The following is a 21934-nucleotide window of genomic DNA, read 5'->3' on the forward strand; positions in this document are numbered from 1 at the left end:
TGACCTGCAAATTGATGATTAAGAAAAAAATTAAGTAGAGGTTCAACATAACATTTTTTCACTAGGTGGTTCTGGCAGTTAAACACTTCTGGCAATAAGGTGTCAGTGTGACTGTGTGAGAACTGTAGCTGGTTTCTCGAACTGAAATTCCATTAGTGAACAAACAGCTGATTATGTAAATTTACTTACATATATTCCACTAAAACACATAGGACACTCACTAGTCAAATAAATGCTATACAGAAGCAAACCGAATTTACAACGTCATATAGAGTTGAATGCACTCAAGATGGTGTCGACATGAAAGTATCGTCTCCCAGAAGTGCTTCCAGGTCGAAGAGGTCATCACCCTCCGTAGCTTCTTCTGATTCGTTTAAAACAATTTCACCCACCTGTAGAATGCCATGCAAGAATGATTACTGGTAGAGATAGGAGCAATTTTTTTTCTTTTTTTTCTTTTTTGCTATTCAGACTTGATAGCTAGGAACATAATAGAGAACTTGACCTTGGATAGGATAGAATAGAAGAAAATGATCCACGTAGAAGAACCCAACTAGAACCAGGATTAGAGCCTGGTAGATTCCTTTTACCTTCTTCATGAATTTTTTCTAAAGGATTCATTTACCCCAACTAGTTTGGCACAAAGGCTTTGTTGAGTTGAGTATTTTTTTTGCTATTTTAGTGTAATCTGGTTTGGAAGGAAACCTTACTAGCCAGAGAATAAATAGTTACTCTGGTTTGGTTCCCTGTCCTACTGTTAATCGAAACACAACCATAAATGTCGATTTCAAGACCTCGAATTGGCACTGTTTATAGTATTGAGAAAAGGATAAACTTCAACTCCTTACTGGTTTCCATATTGCTTGCTTATCATATTTGAACATATAGTGTAGGTTTGATTTTGACTGGTAATGTGAATGTAAGGAGGATCTTCTTTTAAACGAAAAAAGAACCCAAACCTATGGTGAATTGGCTTATATCTACCACAGACACCAAAAACAACTTCTCGAAGGCTTTGATGACTTCATTTGGCAGTGGTGAACATGCCCTGATCATACTCTAACCAGGACCTTATACTCACTCATTCACAATATATATTCAGAATCCAGTCCCACAACACCTCAATATTTACTTCTTTTGACAGTGACGAGCACGCCCTGATCTTTCAAGTATGATTTTATATTTCAGGCTGAAATATTTCGGTTTCGGTCCAAACCGACACCCAAAAGTACATTAAATTGGTTTTTTACAGGATTTCGGTGAAATTTTGCCAAAATTGCCAAAATTTACAAGATTTCCACGTAAATTTTAAGATATTCCACTGAAATTACTGAAATCTCGGCTGAAATTTTGTAAAATACCGAAATTTGTTTTCTACATTTTACATGATTTCGGCTGAAACCGAAAATTTTCGGTTTCTGCCACGACCAAAACCGGCATTTAAATCCTTGCTTTCAAGAATGAAGAACAGGGTAAGCCCAACTTGTTTTTGAATAGAAGAGAGAAGTACCTTTCTTTCTTGGAATTCTGTAACGGCTGTCAACAGTCTTCGATATTGATCTCTTGCTTCAGGGTACTGAACCATGGACCTCACCCTAGCAAGCGCTTTCTCCATCCTTGCCTCTGTTTGTTTTCTGCCTACTTGCAGGAAATCATAATCATCCTCTTTAGACGGCCCGCTTTGCATGGTGGAGGCCTCGATAAGTCCTTCCGAACGAAACCCACGCAAACCAGTTCCTTTCCGTCTCCATCTCAGAATTGCTTTCTCCACAATTCCTACTGACCAGACGACCTTTCTAAATTGTTTCCTCACCTGGTGTCCCCTTACATGCGCCTTCCACCAGAAAAAGAAAATGAGAATTTTAGCTAATGACTGACTGAGCAACTTTCCAAATGTGCAAATTGAAGAATAACGAATACCAGAAATATACGATAGCAGTGGCACATCCTTTGAAAATAGTCAAAAGCATTTACGATGATAAAATCTATATTTAAAAAAAAAAAAAAAAAAACATGCAACACAGTAATTTTACAACTGTTAGTTTCACTAGAGAGGGCGAGCCTTGGTGCAACAGTAAGGTTGCTCCATTGTGGCCTGGTGGTCACGGGTTCGAGTCAGGAAACAGCCTCTCTGCAAAGAAGGGGTAAGGCTGCGCACATCTAGCCCTCCCCAGACCCCGCACTGGCGGGAGCCTCGTGCACTGGGCTGCCCTTTTTCTTTGTTAGTTTCGCTAGAATGTGGGATATGTACAGACACTGTGACCTTGGTTCCATACTAAGATAACCCAGTCAAATTAAAGTTTTTCCATGACAGATGACACATCCAAAATCCAGAATATTGCAATAAGTCATGGAAAGGAATGATCCCAAGTAGTGCACAGCACGGATTTTAATTTTACAATGCTGACTGGATGGCTACACCATGCAAATGCGGCCATCCCAAAATGAGCTCTATTGCAACCAATTTTTGGCTTATTCACAAAATTTTCATGAGTAGTTTCACAAAAGTTAGCGTATTTTTAAAAAAAATGCTGAAGGTTACAAATTAATCGGGAATTTTATGAATAATCACATTTAACCAGTGTTTCCCGTGATAATTTAGGAAAAGCTCTCAAAAACATGACATTGGGAGCTGAAACATTCACGTTTACTAGTAAGTTACTTAACCAGTGTAAAATGTAACTCGCTTATGGTAAATAATGTGAAAAATTGAATGCTTGTCTGAGTTGCCTGTGCTTAAATTAAGAAAACATGAGTTTTACAAAACTTCCCCATTCTCTTCTGAACTTTTTTGAACACTTACCTTGCAAATTATTTCAAATACGAACTTGAAAACTACAATTACAGGTACCGGGATGTTAACACCCTCATCTCAGACCTATTGTGGACTATACCCTGATCCTTCTAGACTCGAATGGTATTAATTTAGGTCCGTTTCTGATTTGAGAACATGGAGTTGGAGGGTCCGATCTTTATGAAAGCGAGCTAAGGTAATGATGTGGTTGGAGGGGTCCCAAATGCCATTTCAAACAGTTCAGATAAAATATTAAAATTACAAGAATATACTCTAAAATTAAAATTTAATTAGTCAGATATAACTAGTGATGCTGATACTCAAACTGTTGTTCCTCTATTTTCAAAAAAAAAAAAAAAACTGTTGCTCCTATTTCCCTGTAAATGAAGGTGTCTTCTGGTTCATATTTCACATCGATGCTTGCCATGACAACCTTGTCCCAAAGGTTCAGGACAATAATCAACCTGGTGTCCCAAAACGAGCTCTATCCACTTTTAAATCAGAAAAAGGGTAAGACAAGCAGCGTTGGATCTTTGGCCAATAATAATGCCTGCCTTATTAACACGATTTGTGAGTGAAGGCTGACTCCGGCTCGTTCTCTCTCTCTGCTCCAAAGGACTTATATATATATATATATATATATATATATATATATATATATATATATATATATATATATATAGAGAGAGAGAGAGAGAGAGAGAGAAGGGTTTCTGCGCTCGAGCACAGAAACAGGGGGGTGATCCAAAGCATTCATTTAGAGGCCCCATCATGGATGGGGGGCCTACCAAAAATCAGCTCCAATGGATCACCAATGGGTGTCCATTTCTGGGGCCAAAAATGGACAGATACTGTTTGTCCACAAATCTGTCCATTTTTTGCCCCACAAGTGGACACCCTAAGGTGATCCAATGGAGCTAATCTTTGGTGGACACCCTACCCATGAAAGGGCCCATCAAATGAATGCTTTGGATCCCACCCAAAATGTGGCCCCACCCTGTTTCTGTGCTCGAGCGCAGATAAGCTTATCTGCGCTCGAGCGCAGAAACCATTTCCTCAATATATATATATGAATTAAGTGAAGCTACACATACGTGTAGCTAACTTAGCTACACCAACGGCTTAAAATACAGTGGGCCCACATTGTTTGGGTGATCCAAACCATTCATTTGTGAAGGTTTTTACGCGTCCATTTTTGCCTCCACAAATCGTAGGGGTTGGGATGATCCTATAGAGCTGATTCTTTGGGCACACCCTATCTATATGAGGGCCCATCAAATGAATGGTTTGCATCACCCACACAAAGTGGGGCCCACTGTATTTTAAGCCGTTGGTGTAGCTAAGTTAGCTACACGTATGTGTAGCTACACTTTTCTCATACGAGTTAAGTGAAGCTACACATGTGTAGCTAACTTAGCTACACCGACGGCTTAAAATACAGTGAGCCCACATTATTTGGGTGATCCAAACCATTCATTTGATAGGACCTCACATTGATAGGGTGTGCCCAAAAAAACAGCTCCATTGGATGATCTCAACCCTTCAAACTGTGGAGGCAAAAATGGACAGATTTGTGAAGGTTTTTACAAGTCCATTTTTGCCTCCACAAATTGTAGGGTTGGGATGATCCTATGGAGCTGAGTTTTTGGGCACACCCTATCTATGTGAGGGCCCATCAAATGAATGGTTTGCATCGCCCAAACAATGTGGGGCCCACTGTATTTTAAGCCGTCGGTGTAGCTAAGTTAGCTACACGTATGTGTAGCTACACTTTTCTCATATATATATATATATATATATATATATATATATATATATATATATATATATATATATGGGGTTAATGTTTCTAGTCGGCTGACTAGAAAAGTTTTCTAGTCCGTCCACCAAAAAATCAGTGTGGGCCCACAATTTTTGTGTGATCCGAACCATTCATTTAATAGGCCCTGACATGGATAGGGTGTGCCCAAAAAATCAGCTCCATAGGATCATCCCAACCCTACGATTTGTGGAGGTTAAAATGGATGGGTATAAGACTTCACTAATTTGTCCAATTTTTAGCTCCACAAATCGAAGGGTTGAGATGATCCTATGGAACTGATTTTTTGGGCACACCCTATCTATGTCAGGGCCTATCAAATGAATGCTTTGGATCATCCAAACATTGTGGGCCCACTGTGTTTTGGGTCGGCGGACTAGAGAAGGTTCTCTAGTCGGCCGACTAGAGACTCTTCTCTCTCTCTCTCTCTCTCTCTCTCTCTCTCTATATATATATATATATATATATATATATATATAGAGAGAGAGAGAGAGAACGGTTCCTACACATATGTGTAGAGAAGTTATCTACACACTAGCTTAAAATACAGTGGGGGCCACATTATTTGGGTGATCCAAACCATTCATTTTTAAGGCCCTCACATAGATAGGGTGTCCACAAAAAATCAGATCCATAGGATCATCCTAACCATTCGAACTGTGGAGGCAAAAAATGGACTAATTTGTAAAGGTTTAAAGACATCCATTTTACCTCCACAAATCGTAGGGTTTGGATGATCCTATGGATCTGATTTTTTGTAGACACCCTATCTATGTGAGGGCCTTTAAAATGGATGGCTTGGATCACCCAAACAATATGGGCCCCCACTGTATTTTAAGCTAGTGTGTAGAGAACTCTCTACACATATGTGTAGGAACCGTTTTCTTATATATATATATATATGTGTGTGTGTGTGCGTGTGTGTGAGAAAACGGTTCCTACACATATGTGTAGAGAGTTCTCTACACACTAGCTTAAAATACAGTGGGGGCCCACATTGTTTGGGTGATCCAAGCCATCCATTTTAAAGGCCCTCACATAGATAGGGTGTCTACAAAAAATCAGATCCATAGGATCATCCCAACCCTATGATTTGTGGAGGTAAAATGGATGTCTTTAAACCTTCACAAATTAGTCCATTTTTTGCCTCCACAGTTAGAATGGTTAGGATGATCCAATGGATTTGATTTTTTGTGGACACCCTATCTATGTGAGGGCCTTAAAAATGAATGGTTTGGATCACCCAAATAATGTGGCCCCCACTCTATTTTAAACTAGTGTGTAGATAACTTATCTACACATGTGTGTAGGAACCGTTTTCTCTCTCTCTCTCTCTCTCTCTCTCTCTCTCTCTCTCTATATATATATATATATATATATATATATATATATATAGTTTATAGTTTATAGTTTAGCGGTAGCGTGACCTGTGTTTGGTAGTTATTCTCTAACTTGCTCACGATATGAGAAGTCAAGGCCTGCCTCACGACTCGCGAACTTCAATTCCTTCCTCTCCCCTTGCCGACCAAATGATGATTGCGGTTCATCAAATGACACATCTAAGGACACTAATGACCTAAGTTACAGACTATTGATACTCTTTCCAAGGCCTTCTAGGTTAGAAACTAATATAATATCTTCCAATAGTCTACTTCTGTTGAGAAGTTACAAATCAATTATCAACAGATTGAACTCTGTAATATGTTCCCAATTTTCCGTAGCTGTCTACTTTTACGCGCATCGAAATTAGCTTGCAACCACAAATTGAATATTGTAGTCATTATATGTGAAAGTAGAAACATACAAGTAACCAGATTAGACTTTTTAATGCCATGCCTACGATCATTATTTTATATTTTTGAAATGATTTTTTTCTTCTTTATCAGTATTTTAGTTTTAAATCAACTACTAGGGATGTGCGTAAATTTCCAAGACCAATAAACTAGTAACATGGCCATCCCAAGACCAAGGATATTCATCCCTTAGGCTACACTTTGTTACTGAGCTTCTCAAATCTGAAATATGTTTATAATCCAGTTTATCTAGTATCGACCTACAAAACACCCTATGACATTTTCATTCAGCCCACACAGAAACACACAATTTTCCTGTATAGTAACCTTATTAGCTTTACCAGAAGAAACACATCAACTATATTGAAGTAATTTGTAATAGAACACAAGGATAGTTAATAAACAGTATAAAATACTAGTGCAGGCCATGTTTTTAAATTTCGGCCGAAATTTCAGATTTCGGTTGGGACTGAAACAGAAATGCACAAAACCCGAAATTTCGGATTTTGTCCAAATTTCGGAAAACCGAAATTTTGGAAAAATGATTTTTTTTTTAATTTTACTTTTAATCCAAAATTTCGGCCGAATTTTCGGATTAAAAATAAAATTCAATTTTTTGGGCCAAATTTCGGGATTTTGGAATGAAATCCATGGCGCAGGCAGAACGAGTAAAAAACACCAACCAGGATAAGCTACAAATGCAAATTCTGAGAAATGAGAAGAATCAAATGTACCTGGATCTTAACAATTCTCTGCCGGATTAGCAGAAATTCTTTTCTCCCCTTCCAACCACGAAATTTGTTCTGTATTCGTATTGCAGCAGTATGGACGGGCTCATCATGGAGTCCTGATCTGTGTGACTTGACACTTACAAGGGAAAGAGCGCGCTCATCTGACATTCCAATTTTATCATCACCATACTCAATTAACTGCTTTCTATTGAACGAATAAACCCTAAAAACTTCATGAATACGAGCAGCGGCCTGAGCAGCATTACGAACAGCGGTTAGTGAGTCTCTCAGAGATAGTCCGTCTTGCAAATCGCCATCACTAAATTGAGTCGCACTCCGTTCGGAAATTGTTTGGACAGCTTTCGTACCGGAAACTTCTGATAGGTCACCATCCCTTGAAACCTCTTTTATAGTGAGGCATGAAAGGTGGTTCGTCAAGGAGGATTCAGCAAGGTACCCACCAATCCCTTTGTGTCCATTGGTGGAAGCTAGATCTGCAGCTGTTCTCCCGTGAGGAAACTTGGGAGTTGGGTCTGTTAGTGCGCCAGGATCTCCACCAAATGAGACAAGGGCAACAACATTGCGCTCTCTGTTTACATTGAGTCATAACAAACTGAGAACATTAGTACACATTACACATTGGCAGACTACAAGCTATGTCACAAATATCTCCGATATTTTGTAAAGATAAAGATTTTAATAAAACAACAAAATCCCGAAATAATCCCAAGAATTTTAAAAAATATAGCTATATTTTCATTTTCCACAATAATATCATGATAATATCACAATATTTTTACGATATTTAATATTTTATATTTTTTCTTAATATATGTATTTTTAAATAATTTTACTTTTATCATTTTTCCCCGATATAAACCCGATAAAATAAAACAAATTTAATATATCCCAGAGATTTTCCCTTGCCAAGAAATTCCCGAGAATGATATTTATGACAAACTCCAAGTAAATTATGTTACGTTGAAGAAATCTAAATATCTGATAGATCAGACAAATGAATTTGGTTTGTAACGAAACAAGATTAACATGTTCAGACCATAGTTAGCAAAATATGATTCGGCAATAAAACAGATTGGCAAAAATTGAGTTTAATACGGTTTTGGTTCAAAAAAACGTAGTAAAAAAACAGGAACACAAAAAAATGCATTTAAAATTTTGTAATTTACCAAATATAGTAGTGGTAAAGTTGGAAAGTTGGCCAAAAAAATGCGTTTAGTAGTTTTAAGATGCGTCTTGAACTTCTTTGAATTTTAAACAGCCGTTTAAAACGGCAAACAATTAAAACGAGACGAATTTTAATTGTTTTTGCTAACTATGGTTTGGAGGTCCTGACCTGCCATAATATGCTGCCCAATGAAGGGCAGTCCATCCATGCACATCCCGAAAGTTGATACTAACACCGGCAGCTATTGTTGGTGCCAAAGCCCAATCATAACCAAGAGCAGCTGCTAAATGAATTACACCTTGGCCCTCTTTATCCAAGACACATGGACCTTTACCATCTTCACCCGCTTTGTGAAGAAGCCAATCATGCAACTTCTCTTTCAGTAGATTTTGAAGCAATTTTTCCTTCACTTCATCCGGAGAAAAATCTTCATACATAGTAAGTTTCAACATCTTGGCCCACTCATCATCACATTCTTTCAGTAATAAATTGATTTTACTGCTTGTAAAAGGTTTCTCACCAACACTACTAAAGGAATGCTTAGGGTTTGAGCAGGAAACAGATTCCAGAGACAATAGCATCCCAAGTCGAATTCGAAGAACCATTTCATTTGTAGTGCTATTATCGGTATCTGGGGTTTTAACGGGAGTGTGAATAAGACGATATTCAAACTCCCGCACTTCACTGCAAGCCAGCCTGTTAGAGCAGGTGACGTAGAAAGGGACCCTGCCAGCTGTATGCGGTGGAGCATGACAGCGAAGAACACCATCTGCTAAAACCTCTGCTGGAACCTCCATTTCCCCAAACATACAGGACCATTTACATTTCTGTGCATCATCTCTATTCTTCAAGAATTTTCCAGTAACCAAAACCTGTTTAATTCATGGATTAAATGAAAAATAATGCCACAAGAAGAAATAAGTTTCATTTATAAATATTCATGCTATGACCAAGGTTTTAAATTTCGCTTTCGCTTTCGCTTTCGGACATATAGCCGAAACCGAAATTTCAGCCGAAATTCGGTAAAAAAAAAACAAATTTCAAGGTTGTGCCGAAATTTCAGCTGAAATTACCAAAATTTCAGTTTCAGCTGATTTCGGTTTCGGTCCCAACCGAAATTTAAAACCATGACTATGACTACCATATTCATGAAGTTAAAAGCTATAGTCAGACTTATTTGAAATATTTTGAGGAGATAAGTACTTGATCAATTTCAGAAGCTCACCTTAGTTTCCAAGCCTGTGTATGCCCAATTGGGTGAGAAATCAAAAATGCTGAAATATTGGTCTTGGGAAAGTGAGGGGCTTAACAAGTATGGATCCAAGTGAACTTGTGGGGACATGGTAGAATTTTCAGTCACAACTTCAGACTCAAGAGTGCTCCAGATAACCCCAGAACTGGATTGCATTTGCACGTCATCTACTTCAAGTTCTTTGCTCATCCATCGTGAGAAGCTATCAAATTTCTTTAAGCCTTCTTCTCTTTCTGCTCTAGAGAAGTCACTCAGTGCATGATTTGTATAGGAAGAGTAGTTAACATCTTCTTCTATAGTTTGATTATCCACGCCTAAATTTGTTGACAAAATAGATCCAATATTGGCATTTTGAAGATGCATTTGAAGCTCATTTGGCATAGAAGACTCATTTTGCTGACCAGAAACTCTAGACAAAGATTTATCAAGCACATCCAAGTAGTTATCATTATATTCTTGAAACCTAGAACTCAGATCAAAGGCTGAGTCTGTATGGAACTTCTCGTCCCTGGGCCATATAGATATATTTGAAGAATCCTCTTCAGAAGTGACCTGGTTGTACAACAAAGTTAGAATGACATGGTAATATCCGAGAAGCACAAGTAACAAACAAGCAGATAGATGATTTAGTGTCACATGATTAAGTTCACAAAGAAGCCAACATTACCATGACTAACAAAAAAGCAACCTCATGTGTCACCAAAGTTACTTTCCAACCAAGATTAGATGAATGTGAAACTACAACTTATGGTCGCTTGTGTAAAAAGAATATGGCAGTAAAGAAGTAAATAATCTCAACTACTGCTTGTCGTAAGCTTCTCGTAAAAGTGGAGTTGATGTTAAAACCGCTGTCCCAAGTCTCACTTGAGGCTTACGATCATCCTATGGAAAAGATTTTTGGGGCACAACCTAATTACGTTGTGGCGATCCAAATGAACCGTGTGGATCATCCTATGGTGTTGGCCGTACCGTATTTTTGGGGCGTTTGCATAGGTAAAGCACCCTATGCAAACTCTTAGATTCCATTTTCCCATATATATATGAGAAAAGCATTCCTGCGCTGCAGCGCAGGGAGCTTATCTGCGCTTTAGTGGTTTATAAAGCATCCCATTGGTTCGTATAGCGGGCCCCCCTTTGAAACATATAGCGGGTCCACAAGAAAGGAACCAATGGGATGCTTTATAAACCACTAAAGAGAAGATAAGCTCCCTGCGCTGCAGCGCAGGAAGCTTCTCTCTCTCTCTCTCTCTCTCTCTCTCTCTCTCTCTCTCTCTCTCTCTCTCTCTCTCTATATATATATATATATATATATATATATATATATATATATATATATACGGAAAACTGTTTCTGCGCTCGAGTGCAGAAAACAGGGTGGGCCCACATTTTTTGGGGGATCCAAAGCATTCATTTGATGGGCCCTATCATAGATAGGGTGTGTACCAAAAATCAGCTCCATTGGATCATCTTAACCCTTTCATTAATCAGCTCCAATGTGGGCCCACCTTGTTTCTGAACTTTTTGAACACTTGCCTTGCAAATTATATCTGTGTGTGTGTAATAACTCAAACATACTGAACACATAGTATATCGGACACTAGTGACCATAAGGTACCTGCCATTTTCCTTGGTTCTTTGGGCTAGTTACAGTCTCCTCCTTGATACTGAGCCCATCTTTTAAAAGTTGGCCAAACACATTTTCTTGTTTAGTCGTGCCCTCCAGGTTGGAATGTCGAATAGAACTAACCGACAATTGGAAAGGTGCACCCTGGGACCCCGGCGTAAAATGTTCGAAGACCCCCTCCCAGGATGTCACATCATGTTTGCTGGGCTCATGAAAGGTTGACCCAAATCCAGTATCATTAATTCCTCTACTGCCATTTTCTCGACCAACCGATAAATAACTCAGTCCAGGAATGTTTGATTGCTTTCCCTGATAGTCACCTGTAACAATTTTCCATTATACGGCGCAATTAATATCCCATGCGTGCAAAAGGCATCAGAATAAATAACTGTTAAATATCACAGAGGCTCACATTGGTTACTGGGACCCGTAACTGGAAAATAATTGTTCAAGAATCCAGCGTCCATCTGGTTCATCTCTGGTCTGTCCTCTGATTGCTGTAACTCAAGAAAAGAATCGTATCTGGAACTTGCTTGATTGTTATCTCCTGCATTGAACTTGCTTTAGTTGCACAGGAAGTTGTGGTTGATTATTGCAAACTATGTCACAAATATTGGTGAGAAATTCAATTTCTCGCGAGAAAATCGCAGTATTTTGATTAAACAATAAAAATATGTTTTATTGCGAGAAATTGAATTTCTCGCAATTTTATCACGATTTTATCGTGAATTATCACGATAAATTGGGTGTTGACTTTAAAAAAATATCATGAACTTCTCATTTACTAAAAATCTCTCAAACATCCTAAAACCTTCGACCTAGCTCTACTTCCGCATTAAAAAAGTTTATATATACTTGATATTTTATATTTGTAAATTAATTTATTTTTACCGTTTTTCCTCATATAAACCCGAAAAAAAAAAATTTAAAATATCCCGAGGTTTTCCCTTGCCGAGAAATTCCTGAGAACGATATTTGTGACATAGAATGAAAATGTGCATCAGTGAATCTATACTGTCACTGTCCTATAATAAAATCTACGGATCAGATTCACTGTTGCACTAAAGACGAAAGGAGTACAAATTTTACCATATTCAGTATCTTCATAGTCTGATGTTTGTGCATTGTTCAGGCTCGAAGTATCCGTAGTTTGTGAAGGCAAATGATTATGATTTGTGAGAAAATTAGAACTAACAGGACTTCCCATCTGAGGACTTTGCGAAATTTCTTCCGAATCCCTGTTGTGGCCAAAGGATGTTCTGTTACCCTGAAGAACAAGATATTCAGGAATCAGATTACATGCATATCCACTAATTAAAATGTGCATAAGATATTTGGAATCATCATAGAAGAATTGCAATCATGTTAGACATACAAGTTGAAAGTACGGGTGCATGGAGATTGGGACTATAGGAGATCTTTTGAATCTTTTAGGGATTTTGTTGAAACCATAGATGGCCCCAAAAGAAAATTTTAAATACATACTTTTGGTTACTGCATCAGGATCCCCATGGATGAAGCAAAGCAGCAATTATTTAGCTTCATCATAACTTCTGAGTTCTGACAGCTGATTAGATCTTTTAAGTGTTTGTTTATTCAAACTACACTTATCTGCTTCAAAGATCATCAACAGAGAGGTTTAGCAGTGATCTAAAATCTTTTGAATAAGGTATAACTCGAGAGAAATACCGTGTAATCTTATTTTCGGTGGAGAATTGAATGGAGGTGAGGTATTTTTTTTTATAGGTAAGCTATAATGGAAGCTGCGACCTCAGTGTTGAGATACAAAGCCTCAACCATTGAGTTACAGGCCTAACCACGAAAGGAGGTAAGGTACTTGTAGCTAGCTTAGTTTCATTTTCTATAGAAACCAGATACAGAGAGGAAGTATGCTGTGATGTCGTCTGACATATAATGGTTGAGGATGCTAAGGTACTTGATACTAGCTTAGTTTCGTTTTCTTTTCTTTTTGTTCTTTTTTTTTAATGCATTAGTTTCATTTTATATTGGGCTCAGGTACAGAGACGAAGTGAGGTGTGATGCAGTTCCACATGAATGCATGTCACAAATTGCTTGGGAGACCATGGAAATATGATCGGGATGCAACTCATAGGAGAGAAAAACACATTCTTTTGTGACAACGAAGGAAGATTTTAAACCTAATTTTTTTTAAAGAGGGTTCTAGTCTTCTAAATTTGTAGAATATAGTGGAAGAAAATAAAGAGTCAGAAATTAAGAATACATTTGATAATAAGGATGATGCTCAATCAACATTGATTCCCAAGCCTATACAACCCTGTCCTAAAAGAATATGAAGATTTTTTTTTATTGAATGGTAAAAAGAAAATGAAGATTTGGTCCTAAAAAAAACAAAGAAGGCATGAAAATGTGCTATGTGAAATCGAAGGTGATCACATCTATGTTAATGATGGAGAAGAAAATACAGATTATGGAATAAATGCGAAAAAAAAAAAGAAGAATGAAGATAAACTCAATTCTGAGTGCTGTGTTTCGGAAATAATTCTTTTTGGCATGTCAAATTTGAACAATTGAATTCTATTTTCAAGAGTGATGAGAATGTTTGAAAAGAAGTTGATGGTGCCTGAAATCTGACTGCTTGATCATGCGCTCACAGAAAAAGCGTTAGTGGGCCCGGAGATGTGGCTCCGAGCGGCCACTTCGACAGTCGACACTCAAGTCAGAAACGGGCAATCACAAACAAAAGGGACAGAGGGAAGAAGAACAGAGCCAGATGGGGTTACCAGCGAAGGGGTACCAATGCCTATGCGTGTCCTCTTTGAGTGTGCGGGTGCCTTTTTATAAGAGGCAAGGTTCATGAAGCCAACGACCTCCATCACGCCCTTAACACCACTAGCGTGTTGCGGATTGGGCGGCAGTTACAATCGTGGGGGCGTGATCTTAGGAATGGCCAAACCGAGATGGAGGAATGGCGGTCGTGGTGGGAGCCCTTGATCCCTCTTTCCTTTGTGGGGATTCTTGTAACGGTCAATTGGATCTCCCGCTTGCTTACGGGATTCCCGTGGTGGTGTCTTATTTCCCAATATGTCGGTACCGATAGTCTGGGGCGTGGGCCCAATATGGACGTGCCTTGGGTTGGGGGCAAGGTTTAGGGTCGGTACCGAATTTCTGATTGTACCCCCAACATACTGCCCCCCACTTCCTTGAGCTGTTTTACAGGTCGAGGACGTAGTTTTGTTCTTTCAACATCATTCGGTGAACGGTACCGATCTCGTCGATGGATTCGTTCGGTCGGGGACGCTAGACGGGGAGATGGATCGTCACTGGGCGGGAAATAGAAGATTTAAATAGAGGGTAGTGGGAACATCGTGTCTTTTGGGGACTCGAATCGGCGGCTCCCGATAATGATGGCGGTGATGGGAAGGAGGCTCATTACGGTGCGTTATTCCCGTAACATCGCCCTGTCATGACACGTGTCAGAAAGGCGGCAGATCTTCAATTATCCCGCTCAGCTTTCCCGCCTCTATTTTTCCCTATTTAAAGAGGCTAGGGGTTTGCTTTCTTCCCCATCATTTTGCCTTCTACCTCTGGTTTTCTTCTTTCTCTTTCTAGTTCTATGCTTCCCATTTGTCATGTCGCAAGAATTAGGTCCCCAAGACCAGCCGGTGGCGATCATTCCGGTCGTGGAAGTTAATTCTTTACCTGTGGGGGACGACGATCGTGGGGAGCATGCCGGAGAGCCAGTGGCCAGGAGAACAAGAGGCTCTAGCAAGGGAAAAGAGGTGGTGAGGGAGAGATTTGCTTCCCCCGTGGTGATGTCCCCGGTGGCCGAAAGTAGAGGGGAGGGACAGAGATTAAAGAAGGAGAAGAAAAGGAAGATTTCGAGGACCAACGAGGATCCAGAGCTCAGTCAAGGGTCATCGGAGCTTGGTTCGGGCATCTCCTTGGCCAAGATCGTGAGCTATGCGGGGAACTATAAGCATTCCCTGAAGCATGCCCAGGAGAGGGGTCAGGAGGTGGCCAACCAATTTCTTCAGCTGGGGGTGGAGGCCTATCGTCTTCAGGAGAGGGTCGAAGTGTTGGAGAAGAGAACGAGGCCCTGAAGGCTCAGCTCGGGGAACTGTCTGACTGTCCGAGGGAGCCGGTGGAAGAAGATCCTTCTGAGGATCTGGCAGAAGAAAACCCCGCCGAGTAATCTCCGTCCTTCTCAGGGTCCGGGGGGGAGACACGTCTTTGGTGTGGCCCACAAATCGGCGGGTGGCGGCCCCGGTGTTGAGGTCCCACAGGCGGAGCTCGGAGTCCTTGGATCCAGAGAGGGAAATCGGTTTTTGCATGCAGTACTGACTGATTCTACGACTTAGTGTTTAGGTCTTTTCATGCTCTTGTGTTTTTGTAATCGGCCTCGAAGCCCTCCCTAGTAAAGATGTTAAGTTCTTAATGAAAAGTGTTTCCCTAGTAAAGATGTTAAGTTCTTAATGAAAAGTGTTCTTTAAGTCTTGAGTTTCTCGATTTCATCTTTTGCCATGCTGTCTCTCTCCAAGGATTGTGTTGGTCGGTGCTGAGTCGATATACCGGATGAAGCTGGAGAGTGGGGTGCCTTGACGAATCGTCGGGTACCGGTATCAATTAGCTTCGAGAGTCGATCGTGTTTGGAACGTTGGTGAGAGTCGACGCAATGTTTAGAGCTTTTGAGAATGACTTCGTGAAGGGACGAGCCGCTTCGGTGCTTGTGCTAATGATGGCGTGACGCTTGAGTATTTGACGGTTCGACGGCGCATTAATGATCGCTCACGAGTGGAGGGGTGCCACGGGTCGGGTTCGGTCGAAGTTCGACAACTGACCCTTTGGTTTCCCACCCAAACCGCTATAAAAGCCCCCCTTTACTTCTCATTTTCACATTTTTCTTCTTCTTTCTTTTCTTCTCTTTTGTTGTTGCGAGCTCTTTGCTTTTTCTGGCAAACTCTTGCGGTCTTTCTCTTCTCCGGTCTTGGTTTTGAGATTTACTGGGAGTTTCTCCACATTCCCGCGGGTTTTTCTCATTTTGGTGGGCTTATTTGTCGTCCGGTGGAGTTCTTCTCTTTTTCCGGGGGGCTTTTCTCCTTTTCAGGCACCTGGTTCATCTTCCCCGGCGATTTCTCTCTATTTCTCCGGTGCGTCTCGCTTCCCTATTTGTTTCTCCATTTCGTTTGTCCTTTTTTGGGTCATGTCTGAGTACACCAATTCCCAAAATCTACCGGAGAATCCTATTAGATCGGCAGAGTCGGCTTCCCCCTGAGATAAGGAGAGAGGAGGTGGAGAGTACCCCGGCACCGACTGTTAGAAAGAAACGGGTTAAGGTGAGAGCGAACAAAAAGGTGTCCGAGCTTAACTTGGGCTGCTCCTAGGGGTGGCTCAAGCTTAACTTTGATGTAGGTAGTAAAGTGACTATTGCCGATGGAATTGAGGTTAGGAAGGTTGCACGTGGGAGTTCGTCTCAGAATCGAGTGATAGTATTATCTTTGCCTTTGGAAGGTCCCTACAATGAAAATCATGTATCGAGGAGAAGGTTAAGGCCGTATGGATACATTTAACTCTTTTGAAGCAATCCAGTGTTCAAAAACTGTGCATCGAAGTCGATGTTCTCAACGTGATCGTGATGTTTTAACTCTTTTGAAGCAAGGCAATGTTCAGAATCTATGGATTGATGGCAATGTTCTCAACGTGATCTGATGGCTCAATAAAAAATCTTGCCCACCTTGGAAATACTCTATTTGGAAATGCATGATTTTCTCATGCTCTCATATTCATAGGGAAGGGGAGTCTAGCTTATAGGTTTGCAAATCATGGACGAAATGTAATGAATTAATGATGTGGCACAATATGCCTATTCTGCAATTATGTTTGCTTGTGGGGTTGCGTCTCTGCTCCCCTTCTTTTCTATGGGAGTTTGCCCTCTTTTAGTTTATATTAATTCATACTTATCCAAAGAAAAAGATTAGAACCTCAAAAATGCCCTGAGAGGCTGGATGTGGAGCAGAAGACTTACCAAAAGCCTTAGATGAGGTGAGAAGACAATCATTTTTTTTTTTTTGAAATGGGGTGAGAAGACAATCATATTCCACAAGAACTTGCAAATCTAAAAAGTAACGGAAAATATAAGCAAACCAAAATAGATGTGTTGCACATGTGCTAATCATTTCCTATTCCATTCAAGGTGTACCAGACTTTATCATGTCCATTGAGGGGTAGTTTGATGGAAGTGGATTGATCAAAAAGATTCTTAATCTCTAGTAAGTACTCATTGGTAGAGAGAACAACTTTCTGGGATTTTTGAATTATCCGTTTGAACCTACACAATACATGCTTCATACTAGTGAGAAAAGGATTCCTCAAAAGCTCTTTTTTAGTAGAAAAGAAAATTTTATACAAAGCAGCAAAACAAGTACACAAACTCAGAGACCGAGATGGTTAAGAGCAAGAACACAACCACAACCGAGTCCAGAGAGGGAGACGGCCACCTAGGAGCCATGTTCTCTCTGCTCACATGACTCAATCTCCAAATGAGGCTGAAAGCCCAACACGTCCTAGGATTTGGACTAACCATGAAAAACCCTTATTCATCTTTCTTTGCAAATCCACCTTTAAGCAACAGGAACGCATAAGCTCCAATGTAACCTAACCCTCTTTATAGAGCACGAGAAAAAGGTACTTCCTCACTTAAACTACCAAAAGCAGAACAGTTTGTGCAATCTTTTCCGATATGATTGAAACCATTTCTTGAAGCATTCATATTTCATAATCAATGGATCCTTTCATGTTGAAATTTTAGAAACCGGATGTTCATTAGGTATAACACTTCCTAAATTTCAAGATTATCCATATTATTTATCATATCCCTACGTTTAAAAAAATATTAGTATAAATATAGCACAAAAAATGGCAGAAATGAAAATTTTAGGATTGACACCTGTCTTTTTGCAGATTAGAAACCCAACTTATTAACTAATCACAGAAGGAACCGCTTAAATCAGACCAACAACAGAAGACGAAAGAAAGCGACCTATACAGTGGCATACATCAATCATATAAAACATTTATCTGCAAATTCTAGTCTGCATCCAAATAAGCATTTTTTTAATGGTAAAATATCATTAATAAAAAGAGAATATACAACCAAATAAGCATTTCTGATGACTAATTAAGAAGGCACCATAATAAAGAGGCCTTCCGAAGTTATTTTTGTTTGACGTTTAAAAGGGAATATTGGTACTGAAAACATTTATCTAATTCAAAACTAAAACACAACCACAAACATTGATGGAGATGAAAGAAATGAATCCCAACCTTCACTTCACGATAGTGGACAAGAACAATGTGCATGAATTCCCTGCAGAAACAGTCAAGTTGATAAAAGCAGAAGAAAGAATGAATACATTAAAAAGAGAACTTTCCTGAACAAAAAAAATCTATAGGAGCCAAAAACATTGATTCTGTTGAAGTAACTTTGAAGATAATTAACAATTTAAAAACAAAAGGTTTGAAGACATTTAAGATGGGATGTGCAACAAAAAAGTTAGCAGGCCCAACACATCAGATGAATTCAAATGCAAAAATATCATATTAAAGTTAGCAGGCCCTACACATCAGATGAATTCAAATCCAAATAATATCATATTAGTCACGGGAGGATCAGAGGAATTAAGAAGCAAGGGAAACAACAACAGACTAACATTTCTAGGACAATTCAGTGCTTTGCAGTGAACAACAAAATTTCATCATCATATATAATAAGAGAAATCTCAAGGAGCCCTTGCAAAAAAAAGGTTAGAAGGGCTCTCCCATTGGTCAATTTCCATTTATGACGGCATAGAAAATTATAATCATAACTGTCATAAATGGAAATTGACCGATGGGAGAGCCCTGCCATCCGGGTTTTTTTTTTTTTTTTTTTTGCAAGGGCTCCTGTGAGTTTAGCATTTCTCATATAATAATTGAGGATAAATTTGTCTTGTTTTATTACATTTGTCACGTTTCAATCAGTTCAATCTAAAGTTCGGAGGACAGCATCCGAAATATTTACAGCTTAATAAGAACAAAGTGAAAATTTCAACAGTGACAAAGTCAGTCACTTGATTCATTCTTCCAACATAACTCAACTCAACTCAACTCAACTCAACTAAGCCTTTGTCCCAAACTAGTTGGGGTCGGCTAATGAATCCTTTAGAAAATTTTCATGAAGAAGGTGAAAGAATCTACCCGGCTCAAATTGACTAAGTCTAATCCTGACACTAGTTGGGTTAGTCTACATGGATCATTTTCTTCCATTCTCTCCTATCTAATGTCATGTTCTCTATTATGTTCCTAGCCATCAAGTCCTTCCTCATTGTTTCTACCCAAGTTGTTTTCGGTCTGCCCCTTCCTCTTTTTACTCCATCAACTTGGCACGAGTCACTTCTTCTCATTGAAGCATCCAAAAGCCTACGTTGGATATGCCCAAACCATCTTAAGCGGTGTTCTCTCATCTTCTCCTCAATTGGTGCCACCCACACCTTTTTACCGATGTCTTCATTTTTAATTCTATCTAAACTTGTGTGGCCGCACATCCATCTAAGCATTCGAATCTCCGCTACACTCATCTTATGCACATGTTGCTTCTTGGTGGCCCAACATTCTAAGCCGTATAGCATGGTTGGCCTCACAGCTGTCTTCATTCTTCCTACATACAAAGGTATAAATTCATTGAGAACATCATGGATAAAATACAAATGCTAAGTGCATTTTATGCAAAATAAAATGTGATAAAGAGAATGCAACCAACCTCTCCGATCCTCTGCCTTATGATGAATGTCTACATAGAAAGATGGTTGATTTGATCATGTCTATTTCACAAAAGGCATTTCGTACGCTTGGTGTCCACATGTAGCATCATGTCTTTCTCTTATGCTAAAACCTTTCTTAAAATGAACTATTTAGTCGGTCTTGATGTGCTTAGTATTAAACAGGATTCATTGCATGACCAGTGTATGGGATTTCTTTCAAGTTTCAACCTAGTTATTTTCTATTGCTAAAGCTAAAAGAGCTCTACATTCTACCTCGGCACTTGATCTGGCTATAATGTTTGAGACACAAGTCACACAACTTTTTTTCCATTTTTTTTTTTTTTTTTGAATGATAGCCAATTTCATTAAAAACCCAAGTTAGTCAGAATACAAAGAGACAAAATACAATAGATCGCGAGAAAACAAAAGACAAATCAAAAAGGGAGGGAATCATAAAGTACCAACTCCGCCAAAGTGACTCCATCTCTAGCCAATGCATCTTCCATTGAATCCAACTTGTTTTCCAATTAAAACACAAAAATTCAATTTTGAACTTTATCATCAAGATTCCAGCCTAATCATCATCTAAGAAGCAAACTATTATCATCAAGCAAACTATTTCAATCCCTAATCATTGCTATTATTTATCCCACCATTGATTGCTCGTTTCTATGAACTGTCTTCATGGCATTGAGGTGAGACCGTGAGAGTCTAGGCTTATAAATGTGTTAACAGAGTTGATTTTCCATAGTAATCTATAGGGTCTAGCGAAAGTTAAATACTGAAAGTGCTTCCATAAAGATTTGAACTTATTTGAACCCGTGGATTATCTCGTTCTCTAAATTTGGCCAAAAATTCCTTACTCGAGTCAGCAGGATAGATGGTGGTTTGCCCTTTTCCGTATTGGTTTTAGATGCAAGTTCGAAGCAGGCTGATGTTGGCACAACCCAACTCATTCCCTTGTTTCATCGATCTGAACTACAAAATGTGTTTCAATGAGCCTAAATCTTTTTTTTTTAAATGATAGCAAATTTTATTAAAGATGGGGGAACAACGACTGAGATGGAAGGAAAAATAAAACCAAAGAAGATACAAATAAAAAAAGAACAATCATCGGGAACCTACACGGGTGAGAGTGGCTCACATCCATCCACTGATCCACCTGATGACGCATTGAGGGAATCTCCCTCCATGATAGGTCTACGCGTTTACCCTAGTCACTGTTGTCCATAACCTGATGCCCTGGAGCAGCACCCTCGCTTCCGCATCATTAGAGTCCTTAGCCCCAACAGAGCCCAAAAAATCCCACTTATGAATCTAAATTTTGATAGATAAGTACTGGCAACCTTGGTCTGACTGGAGTAGGAGAAATTCTTAGAGATGAGCCCACATCTTCGTTTTCCGTTTCAAACAAACTGTCATCTTTCACACTGATTATTTCAAAAGCATTGCTCTAGTGATTACTATGTCATCAACATAGAGAAGCATGATTAACAATCTAAATCAATTTTCCTCACAAACATCAAATGATCGACTTAGTTGTCTATGAAGCCACCATCCTTTTGGACTCAGAAGTATCTATCAAATAAGATTGAAGTAGCTCATTTAACCCCATTATTTTTTTCTTAGCTTCCAAACCTGCGCACTTTTTTCCTGTCTTCATATCAGGTGCCTACTCCATGAAACGTCTTTCAACTTCCTGTGAAAGAAAGCATAAGTCCTCCCCTCAGCAATCACTGACATAAAAGCAAGGTTTTAAATCTCGGTTTCGGTTTTGGTTTCGGTACAAAATTTCGGACGAAATCTTGTAAAAATTTCACCGAAATTTCGGAAATTTCCGAAACGTTTCACCGAAATTTTGTACTTCACCGAAACGTTTCACCGAAATTTCCGCCGAAACGAAACGTTTCGGCCGAAATTTCCGAAACGTTTCGGCGAAGTTTGGTACTTTTCCGACT

General features: G+C 39.3%; 1 protein-coding gene across 1 annotated transcript in view; it reads right to left on the reverse strand.

Moving 5' to 3' along the window:
- Positions 1-21934, reverse strand: part of LOC143889556 (calmodulin-binding transcription activator 3-like) — a 36387-nt gene continuing 14453 nt past the window's right edge. The window contains exons 5-13 of the mRNA XM_077393808.1: positions 18502-18544; positions 12289-12466; positions 11612-11746; positions 11191-11519; positions 9549-10127; positions 8492-9195; positions 7141-7726; positions 1511-1834; positions 1-392 (exon numbers count right to left, since the gene is read on the reverse strand). Of these exons, the coding sequence (XP_077249923.1) occupies positions 285-392; positions 1511-1834; positions 7141-7726; positions 8492-9195; positions 9549-10127; positions 11191-11519; positions 11612-11746; positions 12289-12466; positions 18502-18544 (2986 nt within the window). The 3' untranslated portion in view covers positions 1-284. The remainder of the gene's footprint in view (positions 393-1510; positions 1835-7140; positions 7727-8491; positions 9196-9548; positions 10128-11190; positions 11520-11611; positions 11747-12288; positions 12467-18501; positions 18545-21934) is intronic.

Source organism: Tasmannia lanceolata, unplaced genomic scaffold, assembly GCF_043159265.1.
Source record: "Tasmannia lanceolata isolate RefF3 unplaced genomic scaffold, GAP_Taslan_0.1 ptg000013l, whole genome shotgun sequence".
Lineage (NCBI taxonomy): Eukaryota > Viridiplantae > Streptophyta > Magnoliopsida > Canellales > Winteraceae > Tasmannia > Tasmannia lanceolata.